At 44.7% G+C, this 26,917-nt stretch overlaps 1 protein-coding gene across 3 annotated transcripts in view; it reads left to right on the top strand.

Moving 5' to 3' along the window:
* MYRIP (myosin VIIA and Rab interacting protein) overlaps positions 1-26,917 on the top strand; it is a 335,039-nt gene that overhangs the window by 258,220 nt on the left and 49,902 nt on the right. For 2 of the 3 annotated variants that reach the window (XM_081284476.1, XM_081284474.1), the window contains exons 6-10: positions 2,128-2,225; positions 2,415-2,495; positions 4,371-4,514; positions 12,178-12,331; positions 18,896-19,512. In XM_081284476.1, coding sequence (XP_081140602.1) covers positions 2,128-2,225; positions 2,415-2,495; positions 4,371-4,514; positions 12,178-12,331; positions 18,896-19,512 — 1,094 coding nt within the window. The remainder of the gene's footprint in view (positions 1-2,127; positions 2,226-2,414; positions 2,496-4,370; positions 4,515-12,177; positions 12,332-18,895; positions 19,513-26,917) is intronic. The other variant, XM_081284475.1, reaches the window with a different exon arrangement.

Genomic DNA, 26,917 nt, shown 5'->3' with positions numbered 1-26,917 from the left:
GTTTGAGTTCTTCTTTTCCTATTCATACCCCTTCAATTTCTTTCATCTGTCTAATTGCTCTGGCTAGAGTTTCAAGGACTATATTGAATGGAAGTAGTGAAAGAGGGCATCCTTGTCTTGTTCCAGTTTTTCACCATTTAGAATGATGTCTGCCTTGGGTTTAGCATAGATAGCTTCCACAGTGTTGAGATATGTTCCTACTATCCCTAGTTTTTCTATTGTTTTGAACATGAAAGGGTGCTTTGATGGGGCAAAGGGGAGAGGTGGGGAGGGAGCATGGGGGCAGGAAAGATGGTGGAATGAGATGGACATCATTACCCTAGGTACATATATGACTGCACATATGGTGCGATGCTACATCATGTACAATCAGAGAAGTGAAAAGTTGTGCTGCTATTGTGGACAATGAATCAAAATGCATCCTCCTGTCATATATACCTAATTAAAATAAATTAATTAATAATAAATAAATATGGCATCCAAAGCCTTTCTAATTATGGCTCCAGCTGCTTGTTTTCCAGGGATCTATGGGACTTGGTAATTCCCTATCAATTGGGTACCTGGTCACCCTATAGCTTAGAAAGCACATGAGAATGTGGACTCACCTTATCCGTTAGAGCATCACTGCGGACACCCCAGAGCTTAGCTAGGGGAGGTACTCAGCAAAAGTTTGTTCAATGAGAACGTGGACCTCTTTATGGCATCACAATAAAGAGAGACAGGGGATATAGGGTCTTTCTCCAGGAAGCGCTTGGGGTGATGACAACTTAGATTTTGTTGGTTCTGATTATTGAAACATTGGGAAAACTCTTTGGGCACTCAGTCAGGAACACTACAGGATGCAGAGCCCCAGGCTCGGCTGCCCTGTGCTGCTCCATCATGTTTGCATTAGCTGGCTAAATCGCTTTGACCTGCACTAACTATGTTGGTTTTAGAAACTTTATTATGTTTGCCAAATGCTAGTTTCTGTTCACATTTGTGTCTTTAGGAGTCTAAGAAGCTTGAATGTTTTTTTTAATTGAGCAAGTGATTAATTAATGAATTAATGTGTTTGCCCCCTGTCTTGTTCCATAAGGAGTTTTCAGCAGCTTTCAGGGAATTTGCATGTGTTAAATAATACATGGCTTGGAGATTATAAATGGAAATAAGAGGCTGAAATCGGGGGAAAAGAAACCTAAGCACCCAACCCTCTCCGACTCACATTCCTGTGCCTGATATAACTTGGGTTTCTGAAGCAAACTAACAGAAAGATGATAGAAATTCCCACAGATATGAAGCAAAACTCCAGTACCTCAAGGGAAGCAGAACTCTTCCCAGCACTTACCTCCAAAAAGAATTTCGTCACCTGGGGAAGTCCTTTGATTTAGACATACTTCTTCCCATTCATTGCCATATACAAAGAGTGTATTTGCTAAAAAATATAATTGCACTATTTTTAAAAGGAATGTTAACTTGTATTCATTTCATTTTTGTGGTTAAAATCACAGGCCTTAGAGACATAGTACTTAATTCAAATCTTAGCTCTTTTATTGTCATATGGTCTCATATCGGTCAAGTTATTTAACCTCTCTGTGCTTCAAATTTACCATCTGTGAAATGGTCTCTGCATAGTCATTGGTTTTGGGAAGGATTCAGTGTGATTGCCCATGTGAAACTCTCAGCCTGGGCCCTGGCATCTGGTTGAACTCTGTGAGCTGGTCCAGTGTTGTGGTTAGTGATGTTGATTTATGGTCTAAAAAAAAAAAAAAAAATTCTCCCATAAGTTTTGTGTTTGCATTAAACCACTAGCACAGCCCTATGTCCTTAGGACATATGATAACTTCTGTCCCTGTCATCACAATGATACAGTATATGCAGGGCAGAGGAGCAAAATAAGAGAATTAAGAAGAGAGATGGTAGTACTCAAAGAATTTCAAAACACCTGTTGTGTCTGGGGTGTGAGATCTGAATGAAGAGTGGGAGTCAGAGGGAGGCAGGCAGGAAGGGCAAGGAACTTGAACTTGCCACTGAAAGCAGTTGGACCTTGTCCTGGCACCCCAAAGGCTTTAAGCAGAAGCGGAAGATAAAGCAGTCATGTGGCTTGCCACTGCATTTTAGAAAGTGCTCCCTGTTCTGCTTCATGTCTAGGACACAGCATGATGGACACCTTGGCCGTCGCCCTACGAGTAGCAGAAGAGGCCATTGAAGAAGCCATTTCCAAAGCCGAGGCCCATGGGGACAGCCTGGTAGGGCTTCCCTGTTCCCTGGTGGGAGGTTGGGGTGAGGGTCCTTGTGGCTGGGAGGTGGTGCAGGTAAGTTGGGAGGTCAGTGACCCAACAGCTTTTACTAGACCAGTGTCCAACCCCATCTGCATGTGTGGTCAGGACTCCTCCAAGACAGTGATACCTCATCCCCTCAATTCCCTTCCCTTGCAGGACAAGCAGAACGAGGCCAGTTACCTGCGGGATCACAAGGAGGAGCTAACTGAGGAGCTGGCCACCACAATACTGCAGAAGGTAGGTGTGCCCTGGCAATCCTGATGGCTGCAGCCTCCCAGGCAGGCAGCATCAGAGACCTGGAGAGCTGAAGAGCAAACATGGGGCCGTGACAGGAGCAAAGGGAGAGCAAGGAGCACCTGGAGGCCCTTAACCAGCCCTGACCACTGTTACTAATTCACATACCATTGACAGAAGCAAGTCCCAAGGTCAAGACCAAGGCCAAGTATACTCTCACTGTACTGGGAGGGACTGCAAAAGCCCTTGACAAAGGGCTGGTTCCCACCCTGTAGCTGAGGGACATACCCCAATTAGGCTCAGGTCTGTCCCTGGTCAGGCTCCTCAGTTTCTTGTTCCCTGGCTCACAGAGTCTTCCTTCCATTATCCTCTCTACTCTAAAAGGGCATTGAAGAATATGCCCATATTCGTGCCCGGGCAGTTTTCTTGACTGCTTCCTGCCTATAGAATCTGAAAGCCCAGAGACCTTGGTACAGATGGCCCCACTAAAACCTACATTACTGCTGGTGCTCATTGGCTGGAGCTGAAGCCACCGCCACCTGATGTTGGTGTCTGCCCTGTCCTTAGGACTTTCAGATGCTTCCTAATGTCAGGACTTGCATCCAGAGACTCTGGTTACCTCTGAAGCCATTAGCCAAAATAAACTTTTTCTTCCTCTAAGCTGTTCTTGTAGGGTAACATCATAAAAGGGTTCTAGTTGGTGTATGGTCTATATCTGTGGGTGTATCTCATGGTTGTACTTCTTAACCGACATGGATTGAAAATATTCAATGAGGGAGGAAAAAGTTCCAGAAAGTTCAAAGGGCAAAACTTGAACTGGCCATGCACTAAGCACTAGTCCGAGTCCACATGAATGAAGGCATGCTCCAGCACACCTGCTGCAGCCTTCTGCCATCTCACAGGCCCTTCATTCCTCTCCAGGACTCATTGGAGCATCATTCCCCTGGTATCTACCAGGTACCCAGATCTGTGATGGTTGCCTCTGTACTGAACACACCCAGGCCTTCTTTTTCTTGTTATTTATCCCTAAACAAGGCAGCCTAGCAACTATTCACCTAGCATTTATAATGTATTAGGTATTATAAATAATCTACAGATGATTTAAAGTACACAGGAAGATGTATATAGGATACATGCAAATACCGTGCCATTTTTTAAAAGGAATTAGAGCATGCATGGTTTTTGGTATCTGCAGGGGAGAGAGGTTCCTGGAACAAATTCTCAGAGGGACAATTATATTTATAAACTGTAAAGAGCAGCAGAACATTCAAGGATTGTATTAGTGAGCTTCTTGTTGCTGTGACCAATTACATGACATAAGTAACTTAAAGGAGGAAGGCTTTATTTTGACTCATGGTGTCAGAAGTTTCAGTCCATGGTCAGCTGACTCCAAGGAAACATCATGGCGGAGGAAGTTACTCAGCTCATGGGACCTGGGAAGAGAAAGAGGAAGAGGAAGCGGGAAGGCTCAAAAAAATATCCAGGATATGCCCCAATGATTGACTTCCTCCAACTAGCCCCCCCCTTCCATTTTTACTACCTTCCAATAATTCCATCCAACTATTCATCCATCAGAGAATTCATTCACTGATGAGGTCAGAGCCCCCATGATTCAATCACTTCCCCCAAACCCCACCTCTGAACATGGCTGCACTGGGAACTAAGCCTTTAACATGGGAGCCTTTAGGGAACATTCCAGACACAGACCACAGCAAGGCTGTACGTGCTATTTTATCATCAGGCAGATCTGAACCAAGCTGATGTTCTATAGAAAATAAACTCCTAAATGGCTAAAAAAAGAAATCCCAGAGGTGGTCCCAGGTCTCTGGCATCCTTCCCAATAACTTGTCCTCATTGGCCTCCCTTCACTCCCACCAGATCATAAGGAAGCAGAAAAGCAAAGGTGAGCAGCAAGTGGAAGAGGAGCCCGAGTGGCCACAGCCCCAGAGCTGCAGCTCCAAGAAGGCGGACAAGGGGGACGCCGCCTCCCCACCAGGCCACCAAGCACTCCCCACCCTCTGGGTGAGTCCCCAGCAGCACCACCAACCCTGCACAAGCCCTTAGCCACCTGTGGTGGTCTCGTGTGCCCACTGGATCCTAAAGGTCAGCCAGGAGAGAAACCAAGAGAGCGAGTGAGTGGGGGCCCAGTGGGGTATGGGAACAGAGAGAGAGAATGAGAAAAGAAAGCACAGGAGGACTGTGGGTGAACACGCAGTGGGGTTTTTTTATGCAGAGACCAATTTAAGAAAAATGAAGATGTTGGTAGGCCATGATTTTTATTCATTCTGGAAAGATGTGTTCTGAGTGAGGGGGAAAATAGTTTTACGATGGCCGTGTGAATTCTTAAACCTAGATCGCTTGCTTAACTGAAACGCAGAAGTGACCGTGAGAAAATTGCCAGGGCCATTTCTGCCACCCAAGTGGTCACCTCTAGATAGGGTTGGGAAGTCACAATGTGGAGCCACCCTCTTTGTCTGTTACCCTGAAATTAAGCCAAGAGCCAAGTCACAGAGCACAGTGGCCTTCCTGTGAGCCCATGGGTCTGGGTTGTTCATATCTGCAGTAGTCACTGAGCCTAGAAAATTCCTTGGGGACTGTTTAAGTAAGCCCAGCAGAGGAGGTGCAGCATGTTGGGAAAGGAGTCAGAGGAGCAGGGTCAGCCAGAAACCCAGGTTTCTGTTAGCTGCTGATGCTTGTGGTCAGAGTCTGGGGCATGGACAGGAACACGTGGGTGCCCTTTAATAGAGGAAAGTCAGACAAGGTGGACAGGCATTGCCAGGTTTTCAGTCTGCTCCCCTAAAGGTCCAGTGACATCCATCCCTATGTGGCTGATTGATAAAAGAGTGTGCCAAGCAGCACACAGTGGCGTGCAGTTACAGGCTCACCTACATCCTAGACAGACTCACCTACATAAACTCCCCACACCCTCACAAGCCACTGGGCACATGGCAGTAACAAGGACCTTCATGGCTTTATCAGAAATTTCATTTCTTTGATTCATCGGCAGAACCTTCCCTATCAGCACACTGTCAGCTTGCTTTACAGCTACTGTCACACGCTCAGCACCAAAGAGAACAAAATAAGTAGAAGACTCAGTCCCTGCATCCCCCCCCCCACCCCAACTTTATTAGCTGGTTAGCAAGGCAGGTGTAGATTCAGTTAGTTAAGACTGGTAAAAGAAGATAAGAGAAGTCAGCGCATAATTGGACACTCAGTGGCAAGGTGGAGATGGCAAAGGCATTTGAGATTCACAGGAGAGAGAGGCCCTTCTGACAATGAGAGGGGAAAGCCTTCTACAGGAGAGAGCAGGGATGCCAATATCCTTCAAATAGCCTGTCATTCAGACCTGTCACTAAATCGCACCTGCCATTCTGGGCTCAGGCTGCATGCATAATATTGTTTTGCATTTGGGGAGTCTTTCTGAAATATTTTCTGCAAACGAGTCAACTTTGGGGGTTCTAAGAATTAGGAATTTCCACCACCCCCAGATTCAGCCATGAGCAAGAGGGGTCAGGGCTAAGTATAGGGAGCTAAGACTCTGCCTCTGCTACTCCTGAGAGGGATTCTGAATTTGCCCTTGGTTAGCTCTGTGAACTTGAACAACTGTATTATTTACTGTCTATTAAATGGGGATTAAAAAATACCTGCCCCAAAGGACAACTCTGATGATGCTTTATGCAGTCAACAGTCTTTATTGAGCTTCTGCTATGTGCGAGGTGCTGTGCTAGGTGCCACAGAGACAGGGCTTCCTTCCAGTTCAACACACTGCACGTTAATCTGGGGGGCACAGCAATACACGTTCTAGTCATTGCTGACCAGAGGGAGGCAAGGAAGGAAGGAAAGCTTGATTAGGAAGCATCCGAGAGATTCTTTCCTAGGTGACCTGAAATCAAGACTTGAAAGATGAGAGCTTTGGGAGCAATGACAGGAAGAGCATTTGCACTGGGGACAGTGTGCATGGAGGCTCTGAGCAGGCCTGTTCAAGAGACAGAACAGCAGTCACATGTCTGGAGCTCCGTGACTAGGGGCTAAATGAGAAGCAGGTATGGGCCACGTAGCACATAGGTGTCATCTCTGAATGAGAGTTCACGTTCTTTCTGGTATTACTTTATTTCTGCATTTCAAAATCAATGTCACTATATCATCAAGGTAGCCCCTATGAGTCATGAGTTGAACCTCTCCATGTTTTGGCCATCCAGGCCCCAAGCCCAGAAAACAGCAGCTGTTGGTGTCTCCCCGACATGCTGGGACCCGCAAGCCCCACTGAAAGGAGATCAGTGAACTCAGTGATCTCCAAGATTACTTTCAGCTCAGAGATTCTCCAATACAGTGGCCCAAGTCACAAAGTTAAATAAAATTAACTTTAATAGAACTCCCATTCTTGGGTCACCCTGGCCACAACTACTTAATTCCACCAGTGTCTAGTGGCCACTCATTGGATGGTACAGATACAGAACATTTCCATCATCCCAAAAAGTGGTTTAGCGGCTTAAATAAAGAGATAAACAAAGGACACAGAGGCAGAAATACATGTGAACACTAGCCAGAGCCTGGAAGATGAACCAGCAGGCCAAGAGTCAGCTCTCAGGACTTCACCTGTCTGAGCCCCACTCCCAGGGGTCTGACTCAGGGGGGTCACGGCCAGAGACTGGGCCTCCACACTCTTACCAGATATTCCAAGGCAATGCCAACAGCTGCCAGGCTTAAGGATGGTGTCTTGAGTAGGGCTTCCTGACCTTCAAATTGTAAAGGACCCTAAACTTTTGGGCCCTTGGCAGGACTTTGTCCTTTCTCTGCCGTTCTCCAACAACCTTGACACCTGGGGTCTAGGGAATAACGGTGCAGAACCCCAAAACCCTGCCAGCCCCACTGCTTGGACTTAACTGTAATACCCAAACTTAATTCAGCTCTATTCAGATGGGATTTCTCATCTCTTCTCTTGCAAGACAGTTCCGTGTGATTGTTCCCTTTTTAATTTCCTCCCTCATTATGTGGCTCTCGGCTAGTAGGGGGGTCGGTGCAACCTGGCTTTCAAAGCCTTAAGGTGCAATATCCTAGAAGACACTAATGCAAGGGCTGTGATCATTTAATGGCCCCGTGGGCATGTGTTTATGAGAGGGTGTCTGTAATACTCTGGTGATCCTGTCGATAATGATAATGACTGCAGGGACCAGACGCTGACTATGTGCCCAGTGACTAAGATGAACCTCTGTGTGACTCTTCCTCTGTTTTCTCTCTGGCCCCTTTCTATTTTCCTTAGCCTTTTCTCTTTGTGTCTCCCTCATTTCCTCCCTCACAGTTGCTCTTTCCTTTGAATAGCCATAATAGAGAATTAAAATACTTTTTTATTATGAGCATAATTATTGGACTAAATTTAATGCCTCTGTATGACCCCTAAAAGTACAAAGCAAAGCTTTATCAGTTCTTTCTTCATATGGCCACGCTTATCCATCTCCTTGTATCCAAAGCCTGGATAATAAAAATATTATCTCCCTCTTTTAATAACTGTGAGCTCTTTGAGAGTAAAGACTATTCCAAAGCCCATGTTCAGTGTCCCAGAAGCCTGTCCTTTTGCAATGATGATAATCACAGCAATCATCACAACAATTTGTCATTTCAAGAGAGCTCGGTAGAACACATTACTGCTGCCCACATAGGAGACGCTGGGATTGCAAAGACAGCAAAGGCTGCTGGTGATCACAGGGGTGTTTCACTGAGAGCGTGACAGCCAGCAGGTTCAGATGGCAAACCCTGCTGGGTTGGAGCACATGGTTCCCAGGCTTTCATCAGAGGCTGCAGGCACACACCAGGACAGCATGGAAGGGGACCAACTTGAAGCCACGCAGATCCGAGCTCAAACCTCTGTCCCTCAACTACTTTGGGGAAGTTACCCAACTGACTCAGTTACCCATGTGTTCCCAGTCATTTTGAATGGGTTAATGTATTAGAGTCAATGGTGGGGCTTAATAAATGCTCTTATTAGGTCTAATATTTATTAAGTGCCTTCTCTGTGCTGGGTATGATACTGATCCATTAACGTGAGGACTGAGGCTTGGAACAGTTGAAGTTCCTCCAAGATCCCATATAGCAAGAGGAAGAGCCACTGACTCACTCTACCTGAAAGTTCACCCATGAATTAGTGCCCAAAGAGTAAACAGCCACTCCAGGCCAGTCACCGTGGCACATTCCTATAATCCCAGCAACTCAGGAGTCTGAGGATCTCAAGTTCAAGGCCAGCCTGGGCAACTTAGTAAGACCCTGTCCAAAAAAAAAGGCTAGGTGGGGAGACTTGGTGGGTAGTTACAGTACCTCTAGGTTCAATCTCCAGAACCACACACAAAAAAAATTGAAAAGTAAAAATGAATAAGCAAAATCAAAGAGTAAAGAGCCAGTGCCTATTTGGAAGTTCAAATTTTCATGTCCATCTTTCCAAGGTGTTGATGTTCTGAATACAGGAAACCCCACCACCCCCACTCCAGACGTCCCCAGTCCTGCTTCTTTGGTGGACTTTGGGTGGGTAAGAAGGAGGGAAAAAGCCGAGGCTGTGAGTGGTAAAGAAAGGGTGGACACAAAGGCTTGGCTAGGGTAATGAATAAATAAATTATTAAAAATTCCTATTGCTTCCCAGGAGCCAGCCGAGTAGTAAAAGTGCTGCTGTTGCACCATCTGCTGGTGTTTTTGCTTATTGCAGTGAATGCGTGGCAAAACCAGGTCTAGATATTAACTGACTCTTCCACCCTGGCCGGAGGCAGTGGGCCCAGTATCCTGGGCTGGAAGGAGACAGTTCTATTACATTTTGTGGTTGTCAGGTTATAATTTTTTAAATATGTACCAGTGGCTTGTTTTAAATAGATTATAAAAACCTGACATCCCCAGCTCTCTTAAAAAACACAGAATCCATTTTCCCTGTTGGGACTAGGGAGAGAGTTTTCATTTGTTGGTCTTGGCTTTTGTGGGGGGGGGGGCGGTAGGAAGCATTTTTCCTCATAAAAATGGACCCCCACCAACCTCCTACAGACATATACTACTCACATAAGATATAGTTTGAGCCAGCACAAATAAAATGTGATATATTATTTGGTTCCCCTTTTGAAACATGTATTTAGTGATTTACAGTGAAAATCTTGTAGACTTTTGTTTTAAAGTTGGAATACACAGAATGGATTCTGTAGCTGCAGTCATAACCGGACTTAGCGATGAGACTGTCAGCCCCTTAAGAGCCAGAACCGTCATATATCCTGCAAATTCAGGTGCAAACATGAGACTGAGGATCACACAGAGAAGACCATTCCTGCCTTCAAGGAGCTCCCAGTCTTTGAAGGAGTTGACAAGTTAATGTGTGGAAAGACCTGTGTGGTCTCATAGAAAAACCTTTGCCCGGTTCTGGGTGAAATCAGTACCAGGGCTATAAGCCCTCACAACATGGGGTTTGCCTTAGGAAGATGTTTCCTTCTTTCTAATAACATCCCTGCACTTGACTATCAGCCTTGATCTCTGTGCTTTCTGAAAGCCTCTCATTATCTTTCAAGGATTTCACAAAATCACAAACAGTTCCTTGAATCCCCAGCTCCATGAAAACCTTTGGGCTTGTCAAGTGGCATCATCAGAACTGTTCCCAACACTGGGGACAGGGAGTCCTTGCTGTGTCCTCAGAATGAAGGAAGCATTTGGCTGCAAGCCACTTGTGTGTGTGTTTGTCTCTTCTCCAAGTAAAACCTTGCTCTCCAGGATGCAATTATTTCCTCTTACTCCCCAATTGTACCTAAGAAATTAGTGAAAAATAATTCAGACACTTCTGAAAACCTTTCCTCTAGCCAGCCTTAAGTCCACAGCAAGTGTTCATTGACTTCTAGTTCTGTACCACTTACTGTGCCAGGGCCTGGGAATGTCACCACTCACAGGACATTAACTGCCCTTGGGTGCTCTTCTGTCTAGTGAGCACACCAGTCAGAAGACAGATGTTTGCAGTAGAGTGCAGTAAAGCATGAATAAGCAGAGGAAACCAGATCCCCAACCAGCTTGGGGAAGGGGCAATCAGTGGAGTTCCATGGGCCAGGACCTGCTGGAAATGAGACCTGTGCACAGCGTTTTGTGGAATCCATAAGGATGCAACTCATTCGCCATACAACCGTGCTAACTATGGTCACTGCCCTGACAGAGTCTCCGGAGGCCCATTATGCCCTTGCTTCTGCATTCATAGAGATGGGAGCAGGTGGTAACCCTTGGTGCACAGCTTAGAAGTTTCCTTATTTGTCTTGTAAGCCCATCGTCCTCCTAGATTGCTCAAAAGCCCTGTGGGGGGAACTAGAGTTTTCCCGTAGCTTAGGACCCAAGCTAGTCTGTTGCATACTCTGCAGCACAGTGAATTGGTGCCTTGTGCCTGTGCCGGAGGGTACCTGGCCTGCAGTAATGACGTGCTGGATTCTGAGCCACATCTGTCTGTGTCTTTTTCAGACTGGTTGTGTTCTTAGGAAGCAAGGCCACTGAGTGTGTCACCCTCTCCCCAGACTCCAACCATAAAGCTCAGCGTTGTCACCCAGATATCCCATGCTGGCTTTTGCTGGCTTTCTTTGTTATGATCAAACATCTTTTTTAAGCTTTCACCTATTATGCAATCTACTGGGAGTGCAGGGCAAGGTCATTTCCAGAATTAAGTCACTTTGCCAAAGTGTCATAGCGGAGGTGGTGTTTGAGCCCAGGGACAGCTGGCTCCCAAGTCCAACTCCAAACTATGCCACAGCCCTGCTCAAAGCTCTCCCTGAGCATGTCCCTGTGTCTTCTATCCTAAGTGCCTGGGGTGGGCGAGGACGAACATAAGAACATGGAGGAGAGCACATTTGTCACTGGGATAGAAGAGAGAGGTTGCTGTTGGCAGTAACATCAGCCAACAGGGGGAGGCACCCTGCTCAGGAGCCTGAATTACAGATCAGTACTTTGTTTAATGTTGACATCATTATATAAAAGACCGAAATAAATAACCATGAAAGGCCAAAATAAATAACCATGAAAGGCCAAAATAAATAACCATGAAATTCCTTCATTAAATGGCAAAGGAAAAAAAATTGATCTCTACATATTTGTTAAAGTTCTCTGTATACAGTATTTGAGCTTTACATATATGATGCAATTCAGATATGTTTCCTGTCAGTCATTAGAATTCCCATTTCCACAGTTCTCCCTAGGTTTGGGTTCATTGTGTTTTGCTTCGTGGGCTAAATGGGAACACGCTGTGATCATTCTTGGGCTTGTGGATTAACTCTACATTGATTGCTCATCAATTATAACCCATACATTGTGCCATAGCTTTGTATTCCTGTGGGTTTGAAAATCTTGGAGGGGAAAATGTTTTTGTTTTTCTATGACCTAGAGCAGGTCTTCACGCAGTTAGTCCTAAGAAATATGGATGAGGAGAATGGCTGGACAAGAAGGAGCCATGTGAGAACTGGCCCTATAGGATTCTTCTGCACCTCTATGCTACCTAGTAAGCCTAGCCACTTGCAGTGGAATAAACAGGGAACCATTTGTACAGTGACAGTGACGTGGCATTGTGTACTCATTTGCAGCTTTGAAGGTTCACCAGGAAAAAAGTCCATAGTATTAAACATGGTCCTCTGCAAAGCTGAACGCATTCAACCCAGGGACTGTGCCCCGTGAGCTCATCCCTTCCCCTCTTTTCTTCCCACAGCGCTCCCAGTCTGCATTCTCATTCTCTGGTGAAGATATCCTGAAGCCCTCTTCCCAGGAGACTGTGTCAAGGCACCCGAGGCACTGGAGCCAGCATCAAAAGAAGGAGTCTGCTCTGACCAGCTGGAAGAGCATGGATGGGCTGGATGGAAAAAGTAACGGTTTTAAGCAGCCTCTGCTTGATCTGCGGGCTTCAGAAGTGCTGCCCAGAGGCTTCTCAGCAGTTGCATGCCACTCAGCTCATAAGTTTGTGTACACCCATTCAGGGCAGCTGGGCCAAGTCAGAAGGTTTCTGACACAGCACACCATATATAACCTGGCCAGTTTTTTCTAGTTATGGTGGAATGAAGGCTTTTAATGTGCCATCGATATCCCATGTTCTTTGCTGAGACCTGTGAGACGGGTACTCCTGGGCAAGGGTTTTAAAATGACTCGGCTGCATGGCCCCACTGTAGCCCTCTGTTCTTGGTAGACTAGGAGGATGCATCTTATGTAGGACAGACTCACTAAACCAACTTCTTAGGGCATTTCAGCTTTCAAAGGGATTTGGGTCCCAGCATTAATTTGGTTTTAAGGAATTCCTTTCTGAAACCAGATACATGAGTTGAGTAGCACTTGCTGCTATAACAGGTAGACCAAACACTCAAGGGGCTTAATGTAGTCATTTCCTTTTTCATCACACACCTCTGCTTGCAGAGGCCTGCAGAGGCCAAGGTTCCTACACTGTAGCTCCGCTGCCCTCTAGGACTTGAATCTTCTATTAGATCATCCACATTCAGCCAGCAAGTGGAGAAAGAGAGAATGAAGGAGGCAGAGGACCTCTACTCCCTAACCCCTCCTTGGGGAAACACACTCACCACTGTCACTCCCATCTCATGGGCAGAAACCTGTCATGTGGCCACAATTCCATACAGAGGAACTGGGGAATGTAGCCCTGTGTGGCTCAGGTATCCCAGAAATGTCACCCAGCCATGAAAGAGGCTTAGATGGAATAATGTCTATCTTGCCACACCTGGAGATAGCACTTTAATTCATTAGTGTCTGTGTTCTTCCTATTTTTTTCCTAGAATGTTCTAGCACTGCATGGAGCAATTGAGCTCAACATCTGTAACAATAGTCCTTGACAAAATTTGTTAAGTCGTGAGCCTCAAAATATAGAGGTTCAAATTAGCTAGTCACTCTCCTAAAGTCAAATCAAAAGGCTGCAAGATGCTTGTAACCATGTGGCCAGCCGCTGAGGGCCAGGAAGCCCCCATACTCAGGGGTCTCCTAGACCCCGTGACTGTTGGAGTAAAGGTGCCTACCCAGCCTCAGAACACATCTGTTCCTTTCCCACCTTTCTGTGTGGTATGTACATCCACAGAATGGAAACCAGGCACATTTGTCTTCACATGAGAAACTACCAATGGTATTCTCACCCATGGTGTATGTCAGACCCTAACCTGAAAAACAAAAGCAACAAAAAAGATAGCAAAATAATCATCCTACATATAAGCTTCTAAAGATGGAGCTGTCATTTCTACTCTATAAGGAAATGATTTAACCAACAGCTATATAAGCAAAATCCACACAGTGCAAAGAATCATACACATGGAATATTTTTAACTGTCGCTCCAAAGATTTTTCCAAAAAAGATGGTTTCCATGTTAATCCTTTAGCACCTATTAGTAGAAACTGCAGATCCAGGACATTGCAGAGATTCGGTAGCACACAATATTTTCTTTATTTATGTATTGGTTTTTGTTTTTATTTTTAAGTGCATTTTTTTATTTCTAGATCTGTTTCTCTTTCCTCCTGTTTCCCAGCATATTAATATTCATTCGTTCATTCTCTTCCTCTTTCTTTCTTCCTCTGTCACTCACTCTCCCCCCACCACCCCCACTGACCCTCCATGTCCCTCTCCTTATGAAATGTACATTTCCACAGAGAAAGGACTGTAGATTCCACAGGGCTTATGAGAATATTATGTAATAGATCTTCACTAAACAATAATAGCTAACCTTTAAAATCACTTTATAAAGTGCAGGGTCCATTTTATTTATTCCTCCAAGGCTGTTGCTAACTGCTCTTTTTATTTTGTTTGGAAGATAAGAGCATCAATAGGCAGTGAGGTTTCATAACTTGTCCAAGACCCCACAGCTAACATGAGCAGAACTGGTCCTCCCACCCCAACATGGTGACTCCAACATGTGGAGGTTTTCAACTGCTGCTCCATAATATGTATCTCTCTATCATCAAAACAAGCATACAAAAAAAAACCCATCATGTGAAAATTCAGATTTACAAAGTGGTAGGTTTGTAGGATATTTTAAAAACTTCTTCAAAATTCTCCATATCACAAAGTAGTTTCCCACTGAATTAAGAACATTCCTAATAAATTTACAAAGGAATTTTGTTTTCGCAACATGATTGGGTGCATAATTTTCTATAAAGTTAGGCAGTCATGTTAGTTGTACACAAACATAAAGTATAATTCAATAATATCACACACACACACAAAAAAAAGATTTTATACTCTGTTCAAAAATCCATGCATCTCACAAGATAAAAATTTAAAACAAAAAAATTAAAGCAGTTGATTTTCTGAGGAATGTTCAGTCCTTAACATGTTAAAATGTCCATGCCAATCCCAGAGGTCTTGAGGGACATGTGGCATATTTAGCAGAAAGAAAATTACTCCCAGAGGGATTGCTCAGTCTCCTCAAAGCAGAAATGTAGAACAGAAGAGGCCCAGAGGCAGAGGTCATGGTAGAAGGTTAATGTCTACTGGACTATTTTCAGCAACTCTGTTTATACCTCAGAAGGGTTGGTCAGAGCCCGTTAGTACCCTGGGGACACTGTGGTTTAGGGAAACCACAGCAACTTTACCTTCAGCCTTGACAGCACCACTTAGAGCAGTTATTAGATTTCCTCAAAAATGCGTTATCCCTTTATAGAGTTTGAGCACCTACTGTATACACAGCACATGCTCAGTGTTGGGGAAATAAAAACCAGGGAATGGTCACTGCTCTGAGGTGGCTCAGTGAACATTGTATCTGCCAAATTAAAGAGCAGGAATTTTGATAAAGGGGGAACTAGGGCTAGCGGGGTCCCCAAGGAATTTTCCTGTCAGACTAAGAGAATGGGATATTGGAGCCCAGGTACAGCTTTGAGCAGCTCTGGGGGTGCTCAGCAAAGTTCCTCATAGGAATGGAGAGCATCAATAGGCAGACAGGGAGACATCTATTTTTACTAAGGATGGATTTTTCACTGGAGATGAAAGTTAGTCAATTCTTAACTTCTCGGAAGCATCTGGGAAACTAGGATTATAAAATCAGGAGAAAGGGAAGAGCTGGCAGTGGGCTGAATCTTGTCCCACTAAGTACTGGGCGTTGGAGTCTAAGGACCACATTTACAACATGGCCAACCCTGGAGCCTGGCACGGAGTGGCACTCTCAGGGGATTTCCTCTGCAGCTTCCTCACATGGCCCCAAGACAATCTGTAGAGAGCAGGGCTCACGGAGAGCTGAAAATCAAAAGCCCGCTCTTGCCCAGAAGCCTGTTGGTGCCTGTGTTCATTAATAAGCAGTCTTTAGGAACCCAGGATGGGGCCCAAAGCTGGGCAGCAGATGAAGGCACAGCAGTAGAGAAGTCAGGAGGACAAATGACTCTTACCAAGCAGGTTACCACTGTGGGTGACTGGAGTTGCTCCTACTGGGGAATCTGGGAGTCCGTGTAGAAGACCCACCTACCTGCCAGGCAAGAGAGCTGGGAACTTAGCCATGAGCCTCCCCAACCGCTAACTGAGGGCTGCTCTTGGGACAAGGTGATTTCCAGGCACTTCACCCTGCCTTTGAGAGCAATATACGCTCTGGCGCCCAGGTCAAAAACTCAAGCAAAGAATTGCAAGTGGTGGAAGTTGGAAGCCCACTTCGTGTTGGCTGAAGGGGTGAGGGCTAAGGCTTGAGGCAGGGCTCCCACAGGGAAAAGCTATTTGGCTCCTTACTGGCTATCACCAGCTTCCCTGAGAGCCTGAGTGTCCTGAGTAACTCAGCTGCCTCCAGACACAACACTGAAAGAGCATCACATACACATACACACACACACACACACAAAAAAAAAAAAAAAAAAAAAAGAATGCCTGCAAGATAGAAACTCTTTGCCCAGAAAACCAACCACTCCCACCCATAAAGTCTAGGTGGTAATAATAACCCTAATTAACCACTCTGTCAAATACTTACATAGTCAATGGATACATATTATACATAATACACATTAATACATAATACTGATATTGTGGCCACTCTTACTTGCTTTCTTTCTTTATTTATTTATTTATTTTAAAGATTTTTTTTTTTTAAAGAGGGAGAGGGAGAGAGAGAGAGAGAGAGAATTTTAATATTTTATTTTTTAGTTCTCGGCGGACACAACATCTTTGTATGTGGTGCTGAGGATCGAACCCGGGCCGCACGCATGCCAGGCGAGCGCGCTACCTCTGAGCCACATCTCCAGTCCCCTCTTACTTGCTTTATATAGATACGGATGGGAGATATGAGTGGTGAATCAGGTTTTGAATACTATGATGCAATTAAACAGATTAAAGATAAAAATATCTGAGAGCCCTCGGTGTGGCAGATGCTATAATGGATGAATTACATCTCATAATAATCCAGCAACAGCCAGGGAGGGTCACACTGGCAGGCCAGGAAACAGGCTCCAAGGCTCTCTGACCCAGGTCTCTTGAGTAAATTCAGTCACATGGGATCAGCCCTGGATCTGCCTGAATCCACAGTTCTTATTCTTTGCCCTGCACAAAAGCAGCTTCATTCATTTAAGAAGAAGGGAAAAAGAGATATCAGGAATTAATCTGCCCTGAGCAGGTGTGGGTAGCATCCTCCCATGTCATCTTCATAATAATTCAGTGAGAGGTTAGCTATTCCTTTTCATCAGCGAAGGGGCTCAAGCTCAGAGACTTGCACAGCTGCTAAGTGGCTGAGAAGGAGTTCTGCCCAAGCCCCCTGACTTGGAGACTTCTGTCCTTTCTGCTGCACAAACTGGCTCTGGGGCAGAGAAGGCTAATTTGTTTCTAGGATAAGGAGGTGGCTGAGAGGCTGACCTTACCTCACAGGACTTGTCACCTGGAGGGTGGCTTTCCATGTTCCAAGATCATGACTAGCCAGGAGGGCTCAGAGAGGAGCAGGCCACACCTGGGCAGGGAGATCAGATGTGCTCCTGGAATAGGAGCTGTGCCCCTGGGGTTTCGCCATGGATTGTTGCAGAGACAGATAATGAAGGCGGAGGAGGCAGGAGAAAGGGTGCCACTTGGCTTCAGTCTTCCAGGAGCCCCTGCTTACATCAGCCAGCTACTGGGGCTCACTGTACTCCTGGACAAGATAAAAGCCCCACTTTCTGACTTTTAAAGGAAGAGGAATTTGATGTCCTTCCAGCCTGAGCTGCAGGCAGGCAGTTGAAGTGGAACTGGGTCGCTCAGTTGGAAACATATGTCCCACCAACATCCCAATTCTCCTAAGGCTTGGTTCTAAAGTGGGCCTAGCAAGGACAATGCTCTTTGGACAACACCACAAACACTAGTTGGTTTCCATTATATGGAGCAGTGACGGTTTAATTGGCAGAAAATCCACATTCTTTAAGTAGCACAAGGTATGTCCTTGACTCAAGATCCTACAGCAGAGAGCCATGGCCCCAAAGGCCTCTAGCCTAGAAGGTGGAGTCCACACACAAGTTGGGAAATGGCCCCTTTTCAAAGCCCTGGGGCCCTTTTCACCCATCCCCAGCACCCTGCGAAGTCCCTCATTTTAAAACAGCTTCTATTGGCAGTTGCTGTGCCAAAGCCACCTCCCGCTAAAAAAGCACATGTCATCTTACTCCTGCTTCCAGGGACGTGGGCAGATAATGCTTTCCTGTATGCCTTCAACAAAAACAAGACAAAGCAACTTTTACTCCCTCAAAGAGACCAGCCCTGGGGCCAGGTACCAGCCATCCCAGATGACCTGAATTCAGTTCAGACCAACCCAGCCCATGGCCACAGTCTGCCCTTGCCCTAACCTTTTCAGCCAGTCAAGAGCTTCCCTTGCACAGCTGATAACCTAGAGCTGCCCGGAGCCAGGTGAAGGATGCATGTTGAACCAGCTCTACCAGTTGTTCTCTGGGACCTTTACTTTGCTTATTGTCCTTTCCTCCTCTGTAAGACGAATTGGAAATACCAACCTCCTTGGCCTCAAGTCCTTTTCAGAAGGAGGCCTGTGCCTTGACTTCACAGTAGACTTCCATCTCCATCTCACGGGCTGCTGAGTGAAATCTGTGTCCCCAGGGTAGACATGTTTAGCTGTGAGGTCAATCAGGACAGGTGGGGGAATAATTTCCCATTGGTGGGGGGAAGCCAAGGATCTAAGAGACAAAAGCATGACCCAAGGTCAAAGAGCCAACAGCAGCCCTTCCTGCCAGCCCAGGGCAGGAGCAGGGTGATTCTTAGGAGACTGAGGTGGCCATCGACTCAGGTAGAGCTACATCTCCAAGCTTCTCTCCAGCTGTGAGGCCACAAGAGAATTCCTAAGGATCCTTAAACTTCTTCACCAGTGAAGTGTGACCTGTGGGTCTTCCTAAAGACTGTTGCTCCCTAACACCCCCAGGAGCCGGTCATGGGGAGGTGACAAGTGACAGCCTCACCTTGCTCTCTAATGATAACCACTCTCTGTTTTCTTTCTCCTGTCCTCTCACAGATCCGGTTCCAGTGTTGCAGAGCCCGGATGGGAACTGGGTGGCTCTGAAGGACGGTGCCCTGCCCCCAACCCGCCTGCTGGCCAAACCTAAGAGTGGGACGTTCCAGGCCCTGGAGGTGGCCTCCAGTGTGACATCTGCCTATGATGAGATGGGCTCCGAAAGCGAAGAGGACTTTGACTGGAGTGAGGTTTTAAGCAAGCTATGTCCACAGTCCCAGGGTCTGCCCAGGCACCCTCAGCCACAGCCTGCACAGGCCCCGGGCTCTGACCAAGGCCCCTCAGCCATCTCCTCATCTGGGATCTCCCCCAACCCTGAGGCTATGTGCTCTGACTCAGAGACCTCCTCAGCAGGCTCTTCCCGGGATGCTGGGCACAGGACCAGACTGTCCTGGATGCAGAGGAAGGTCCCCAAGAACCCCGCAGCAGAGAAGATGCGTCTACAGGGAGAGCTGGACGTGAACTTCAACCCCCAGGTGGCCAGTGGAGAGACCTCAGACAGCAGCGAGCCAGAGGAGGCCCCACACACTGTAGACCGGCGGGCCAGGCGGTGGAGAAGGGCCAGAGTGGGCCCAGAGGAGCCAAACAAGGAACCATCTTCCACCAGTGCCCATCCCCAGGTAATAGACTGCACCCCTGTGGTTTCAGTGTGAAAATTCAGGTGCACACACTTCTTAAGTAGAATATGCGCCCCTCCCAGCTAAGTGGCCTCAAGAGTCCTGGCTCTGGAATCCACAGAAGCAGATTTTCATCTTGGTTTTACTGCTAAGTAGCTGAGTGACTCATGCCAGGTCACCTCAATGCTCCATGTCCTCTTCTTTGGAGACAGTAGCTTAGAATTCAAAGTGTGGTTTTCAAAGTGTGCTCCCCACACCAGCAGCATTAGCGCACTTGGGAACTTCTTAACCATGCAGCTTCCCAGGCCCCACCCAGAACATGCTAGATCATCTGTCCTGGCAAACCCTCCTGGAGATTCTACTGCATGCTAAAGTTTGAAGGCCAGTGACGTAGAGTTGAGGGTGAGGTTTCTAGAGTCAGGCTGCCTGGGTTCAAATCCAACTGTCTGACCTTGGGCAAGGCATCTCTCACGTCCTCAGTTGCCACATCTGTAAAATGGAGATGGCTCAGAGGAAGGTTGGGACAAGCTCAGACCTGTCCCAGACATGGCACAGGGACTCAGTAAATGCTTTTTCAGTTTGATAACTCAAGGTGCCGTTATCATACTGAACATTCTGCAATTGCTAGCCTTCTGTGATGTGCTAACATTCTGGGATTCTTAGTCTACCTCACAGCCCTCTCAGGATCCTTGGTGGCTCTGATCATGTGATGTAGTTTCTGAGCCCACTTAGAACATGCAATTAAGGCTTTGAACTCTATCCCTAGAAAAATGTACCCATACACACACACACACACACACACACACACACACAGAGCCACGTGCGCACACATGCGCGCACATAGTTTGTCTTGCAATCTCAGGCCATGGATTCTATCTGGGTGGATCTCATATTCCTAAAATCACTGCTCATTCTTAGTTCTATACCCTTTTTTTTTTTTTTTTGCTGTTCCTGTGCCTTTGCCTCTTCAGGGGACGTCCTGCTGAACATCAGTGCAGACCTACCACCAAACCTCATGGAGCCCACTATGGCCTCCTCATAGCAGTAGTTTCCAAACTCAAAAGGGACACACGTGGCCCAGAAAGTTTAAATAATCTCATAGAAGCAACGAATTGTCTGTCATATTTGAAACTGGAAGTCTTATGAGAAATCTAATTATATTGCCATGCCCCTGTAGGCACAGAGTCATTGATCAAATCACCATCAGCTTGACTTCATACCCCGGAGAATCCACATCCACTTCCTGAATGTCATCATGACTCCCACAGTACCTAGCAATTGTGCACTCTTAGTTTTGGTACCACCAGAATCAAACTTGAGTCAAGGAATTGGATCCCAGAAGCCCAAGTGTGAGACAGGGAAGTGAGAAATGTCAATTAAGGTAGGCTAAAGGCAGCTGGGGTTCAGTCCTACCAGAGATTCTCGAGGAAACCACATAGGACACAGCTCAGAATTTTCCAAATGGAGGACAGGAGGCATTGATCCACATCTCCCATCCTCCATTGGTAGAGGGTTGTCCTCACCCAGGATGGGCATTAACTCTGTACATAGCCAGATTTGTGCAGTTGGGACCTGAGAAGTTCCTCAGGTGAGGAAGAGAGATGTGAAAACTTGACTTTGGAAGATACCAGTGGGCCAGAAACTGTCCTTGACGGCTGCAGGCAATTCATGAAGGTCCGTGGGATTCAGGCTGGATCTTTACCAGTGTTTGCTGAAAGACTTTCTCTGACTCCATCAGCCAGATCCAATCCTGAGACCCTCCATGAAAGGCCTCAGAACACAGAATCTAGCATCACTTCTACCTGACCTGCTAATATATTGCCTGTAAAACAGTGTCTTATTTGGTCCAAGCTCTTATTTTCTCCTCCTTGTAACATAAGATTATTAAAAATCTGCCTTATGGGATTGTTATGACCATAGAGTGAAGCAACAAAAAATTCAGTCTAACTGCTGTCAATCATTGTTAACTAGTTCAAGTAGAGACTTTTGAGTCTTGCCTCAAAGGGATGTTCTTTGCCTCGAGAGATGTTCCTGAGGGTCACCCACATGATTCAAATGCCTCATCACTACCACAATCAGGTGCCTGAAGCCTTCTATTTATGACATAATGGCTTTTAAATTATGTTCTGTTGTTAATCTTTTGCAAGGTATAAATAGGGAGAAGGCTCAGGCCAGCCAAAAGGCACCAGGGCCACTCCTTCCCTGGGAGTAACCCTGAACGAGTAGCAATGTCCTTTATCCCCACTAGGTGGAGCCAGTGTGACGCTGCCAGAGGCATCAAAACCCTGGCTCTCTGCGTCCTCCCTTCAATTTAGTTTACTAAAGGGGTGGGGGAGGGGGGCAGGTACCTTCTCCAAGTAAATAAAATATGTAAATTGTTACTTTTTAAGCATATAAATTGATTAACATAATATAAAATGAATATCCTACCATGTAAAAAAATATTAAAGTGTATAGACGAAGTTCCCTTTGATCACAACTCTAAACCCCTGTTATCTTCCCCAAAGTAATTACAGGTATATTTGGTGTCAATCCATCTCCGTGTATCCGTATCCGTATAGTACATATAGAAATACAATTGAGAAAATGTATCTGTGTCGTAGCAAAATTGGCATCATGCTGTCCATATTCTTCCACTCCTGTCTCTTGACAGCCAAGCAGTAGAGGTGTCAGTCAGCACACAGGGATCCACACATTCTATGTGCAAAAGATTACATGAAGGTGGTACGTCAGGGGGAGGGGTGTGAGTGTGGGTGCTGCTCATCTTGAGAGCAGGCCCTAAAGGGTGTATTATCGGTAAAACATTTTAAAACAATAGGAAGTCCTGACAGTCCCTCTGCTTTTCATCACCACATCATGTCATGTGGGGACAATGCTAAGCCTTGCTAGTGATAATCACCTCCTGGCTCAGGCACTTCCAGGGCCCCACTCAGGACCCCTTGGCTCACCACAAAAACGATTCTATTTTAATTACAACAACTTTCCACAATGACGGGTATTTAAAGGCTTTCCAAGGTGTCCTTGTTAGGAACATACTACAGAGATTGTCATTGCACACATCTTTTTATGCGAAAAGTAGAATTGCTGACTGGTGGCGTGTGTGGATCTTTAATTTTAAAATAGACTTGCCAACTGAGCTCCCGAGACCTCGGCAATTTACATAGCCATCGCCGCACCAGTGTGTTCTCGCATGTTGTCAACGATATCATTGTCGGTCTGTTCGGTTTTTGCCAATTTTATGTTAGAAAAAGTTCTTTTTAGTTAGTAGGTTCATAATTACTACCAAGACCAATCAGTTTTTTCCTATGTTTGGCTATTTGCATTTTTCTTCTCTGAAGGCACATTTATATTTTTTCACATTATTTTATTGTACTCTTTATCTTTTTCTTATTGACTTTAGAAATTGGTTTTATTTCCTAATCATATTACAAGTTCTAGTTCTGTGATGGTTACATATGAAAATATTCTCTCCTTTGTCACTTTTGCCTTAACGTTATTTTACCTACAAAATTTTTTCTTAATAATAATCCATCCCATGTTTCCTTTATTATTTTTGTATGTCGTGCCTTAAGAAGACCTTAGTTCCTTGATCTTATGTCTTTCCATTCTTTTCCAAATGCTTTGTAGTTTTTTATTATTTAACTCTTTGGTCAATCTGTATTTTACTTTTCTTATTATGAGGTAAGAGCTAGACTTTTTGATTAAATTGATCACTTGTCACCAGATTAGTAATAGGAGTAGCAGTAGCGGTAGGAATTGAACCCAGGTGTGCTCAACCCCTGGTCCATATCCTCAACCCTTTTTATTTTTTGAGACCAGCTCTCACTAAGTTACTAAGGCTGAACTTGAACTTGCAGATCCTTCTCCCTCAGCCTCTTGAGCTTTTGAGATTACAGGCATACACCACAGCATGTGGCATCATCAAGTTATTATTAAATAATCCATCATTTATCTGCTGGTATAATATTGTACCTAATATTCTCATCAAGTTCTTTTTAATTTCCTCTGCATTGATGTTATTTACCTTTTCTGTTTATAATGCTAACATTTGTTCTCTTTCTTGTTTTCATTCACATAAAACACTCCCCCACCCCCACCCCTTGACCCCGTCTCTCATTCTTTTCTTGCTTGGATTTATCCATTTTATAATCTTCCCAGGAGTGTCAAAGAACCAGCTTTTAGTTTTATTCTTTAATTCTAAGAAGGTGGAGGGAAGCAGAGGTGTCTCATAGTCATTAATTTCTGCTCTTATATTTATTGCTGCCTTCCTTTTGCTTTCTTATTTTCATATATGTTTCTGTATATTCCAATATATATAAATGTGTCACATACACACTCACATTTGTAAAATATCTAATGAATTTTCTCTTAATGCAGTTTTGATTGCATCCCACAGGCTTGGATATGAATGTTCCTATTGTCAAATTTTTCAAAGTAGCTTATCATTTCAATATAATTCTCTTTTTCATCAAATTAAGAGCAATTTAGAGAAATGGATAACATTTTGCTTTTGTTTTGGTTTGGTTTGGGTTTTGATTTGTGTTGCTCATTTTTAACATGCATTATGAACAATGAATATGTCTTATGTGAATTCTGCTGAGAATTTGTTGCGGTTTCCCTTGTGACCTAGCAAAAGGTTGATTTTTGTGAATGTTTATGTGCATTGGAAAAGACAACACTAGGTTGTGCACCGTTCTGGATCTTAACAAGACAGACAGGGTCCTGCTTCCGGACATTCATGTTCATTTTACCTTCATGTCTGCCAGTCTTCATTTCTGACTCCCCACCCTTATTTACTGTTGTCCTCACCACCCCTAAGTTTTCTTAATTCCTATCTCTTTGCACTCTGGCGAGGCACTCATTCTGTGCCGTTTCACTTCGTGCTAGATGCTAGCAAACATTAGCAGATAAGGCCAGCTGAGAGCAGAAGTCCTTCCCCACATTCTCTACCTTTATCCGTGGCCTCAGATCTCCACACATCCCTTTGGACATGGAGCCTCTATATAACCTGTAATTATAAACTGCTAAGTCAATGCACTCTTCTAGCCTCCTAAGACCAATCCCTAGATGTCTGTAGATGGCATAAAATCTGTGGGTTAGAAGTCTTTTGCTCCAACACTCTGCAGGAGGTTTTTACTTTGCTTTCTAGCATATCATGACGAAGAGAAGCCTGAACACAGTCTTTTTTTTTACTTTTTTTATTGTTGGTCGTTCAAAACATTACATAGTTCTTAATATATCATATTTCACAGTTTGATTCAAGTGGGTTATGAACTCCCATTTTTACCCCGTATACAGATTGCTGAATCACATCATTTACACTCCATTGATCTACACATTGCCATTCTAGTGTCTGTTGTATTCTGCTGCCTTTCCTATCCTCTACTATCCCCCCTCCTCTCCCCTCCCCTCCCCTCTACTCTCTCTACCCCCTCTACTGTAAATCTTTTCTTCCACTTGTATTATTCTTCCCTTACCCCTCACTTCCTCTTGTATGTAATTTTGTATAACCCTGAGGATCACCTTCCATTTCCATGCAATTTCCCTTCTCTCTCCCTTTCCCTCGCACCTCTCATCCCTGTTTAATGTTTATCTTCTTCTCATGCTCTTCGTCCCTACTCTGTCCTTAGTTACTCCCCTTATATCAAAGAAGACATTTGGCATTTGTTTTTTAGGGATTGGCTAGCTTCACTTAGCATAATCTGCTCTAATGCCATCCATTTCCCTCCAAATTCTATGATTTTGTCATTTTTTAATGCAGAGTAATACTCCATTGTGTATAAATGCCACATTTTTTTTATCCATTCATCAAGCAGTTACACTTTTTTCTCAGCAGCACATGGATCCTTCTCAAAAATAGATCATATATTATGTCACAGGGCAACTCTTAGACAATATAAAGGAGTAGAGATAATACCATGCATCCTATCTGATCATAATGGAATGAAACTCAAAATCAACGATATACGAAGGAAGGAAAAATCATGCATCACTTGGAGAATGAACAATAGGTTACTGAATGATCAATGGGTTTTAGAAGACATCAAGGAGGAAATTAAAAGATTCTTAGAGTTAAATGAACACAGTCTTATTTTTCCTTTGTTTATAAGATTTTTCTCTTCTAGATGTTTGTCAGATTTATCTTTTAAAAGCAAACATATTGCCAGAATGGTAGGTACTTACTCCTCTGGTGCCTTTGTACATAACACGGTGAGCTCTTTTTTGCACGTTCAGATCTTTTTTTTTTTTTCCAGTAGGGGCACTTTCTTTTATCTTTCTGATTATTAATTTTTCCAGAGCACCCATCGTTTACAGGTTTGATCTCTATCCTCCTCTTCCACGCCTAACACCCTCTCTCACTGCTTTCCCACTTTGTTCTTTTCCTCGTCCTTATAGGAAAACTTCCAAATTGTGTCTTCCTATCACTTACTTCATTTGCCAGTGTTAATTCTGCTGTTACTGTCTTCAAATGCAGGTCTGTATCTGAAGCTGGATTTTCCATTTGTCTGTGGTCTTTCATCCTAGAGATGTCCCCATTTCAGCTCATTCTATACTCTTTTAGTCTAAGTGATTATCCCCTCTAACTTCTCGGAGACAGTATTATTTCTCTCTAATGAGAATGCAAAACCACTATCAGACTTTGAGTCCTGGTTGCTAGAAAAATCTACATGATGCCTTCTGGCTAAGTTTGTTTCCTTTGCTCTGGGGCATTTTTCCATGGGTTCCACCTTCAATTTTTCTGTTAGTAGTTCTTGAATAAGGAGCTGCTCTCTGCACACCATTGTTTGCCAATACCTAATATACAAAAAATTTATCTCCACTTTGCTAAGGTAAGATAGATGCTTTCTATTCTTACTGCCTGGCTCTGTGTTTTTGAACAGGTGGCTAAGAACCTAGCCACAGAACTGAATTACATAGAATGAATGATCAATGAGTAGCAAACCCTGCTGAACACTTTCTGCGTTTTCTGTGTCCTCTGCCCTTGGGGCCTACCTTTCATGACTACATCTCCCAGGATGCAACACCACAACCATGGCTAATTCTTCTCCCAACACCACCTACATGTTTTTGAGTGGATATCTTTTCCAAGTAGCCATAAGACAAGGGGAGACACTGAAGGAACGTGGAGTTAGAGCTTATCCTTAGATGCTTGAAAAGAACAAGTACACAAGGCTCGGATTGTATATTCTTGTTTGTTTGGTGTTGGTTTTATTTTATTTTTATGGTTAGCATTTATCTTTCATTTCTGGACCAAGCTCTGAGGCTGAGAGAATACTAGGGTGGAGTGGGGGGGGGGGGGGGACCAGGAATTATATTCTAACTTCTTATAAGAGGGAAAGTGGATGGTCTAAAAATACATTTTTCAGTCATTTCAATGGGCCTTGTATTTAATGAAAAATTCTCCCAT

This window comes from Spermophilus citellus (genome assembly GCF_964194105.1).
Source record: "Spermophilus citellus genome assembly, chromosome: 3".
In the NCBI taxonomy this organism is placed as follows: Eukaryota; Metazoa; Chordata; class Mammalia; order Rodentia; family Sciuridae; genus Spermophilus; species Spermophilus citellus.
This window is presented reverse-complemented; position numbering and strand designations above follow the sequence as displayed.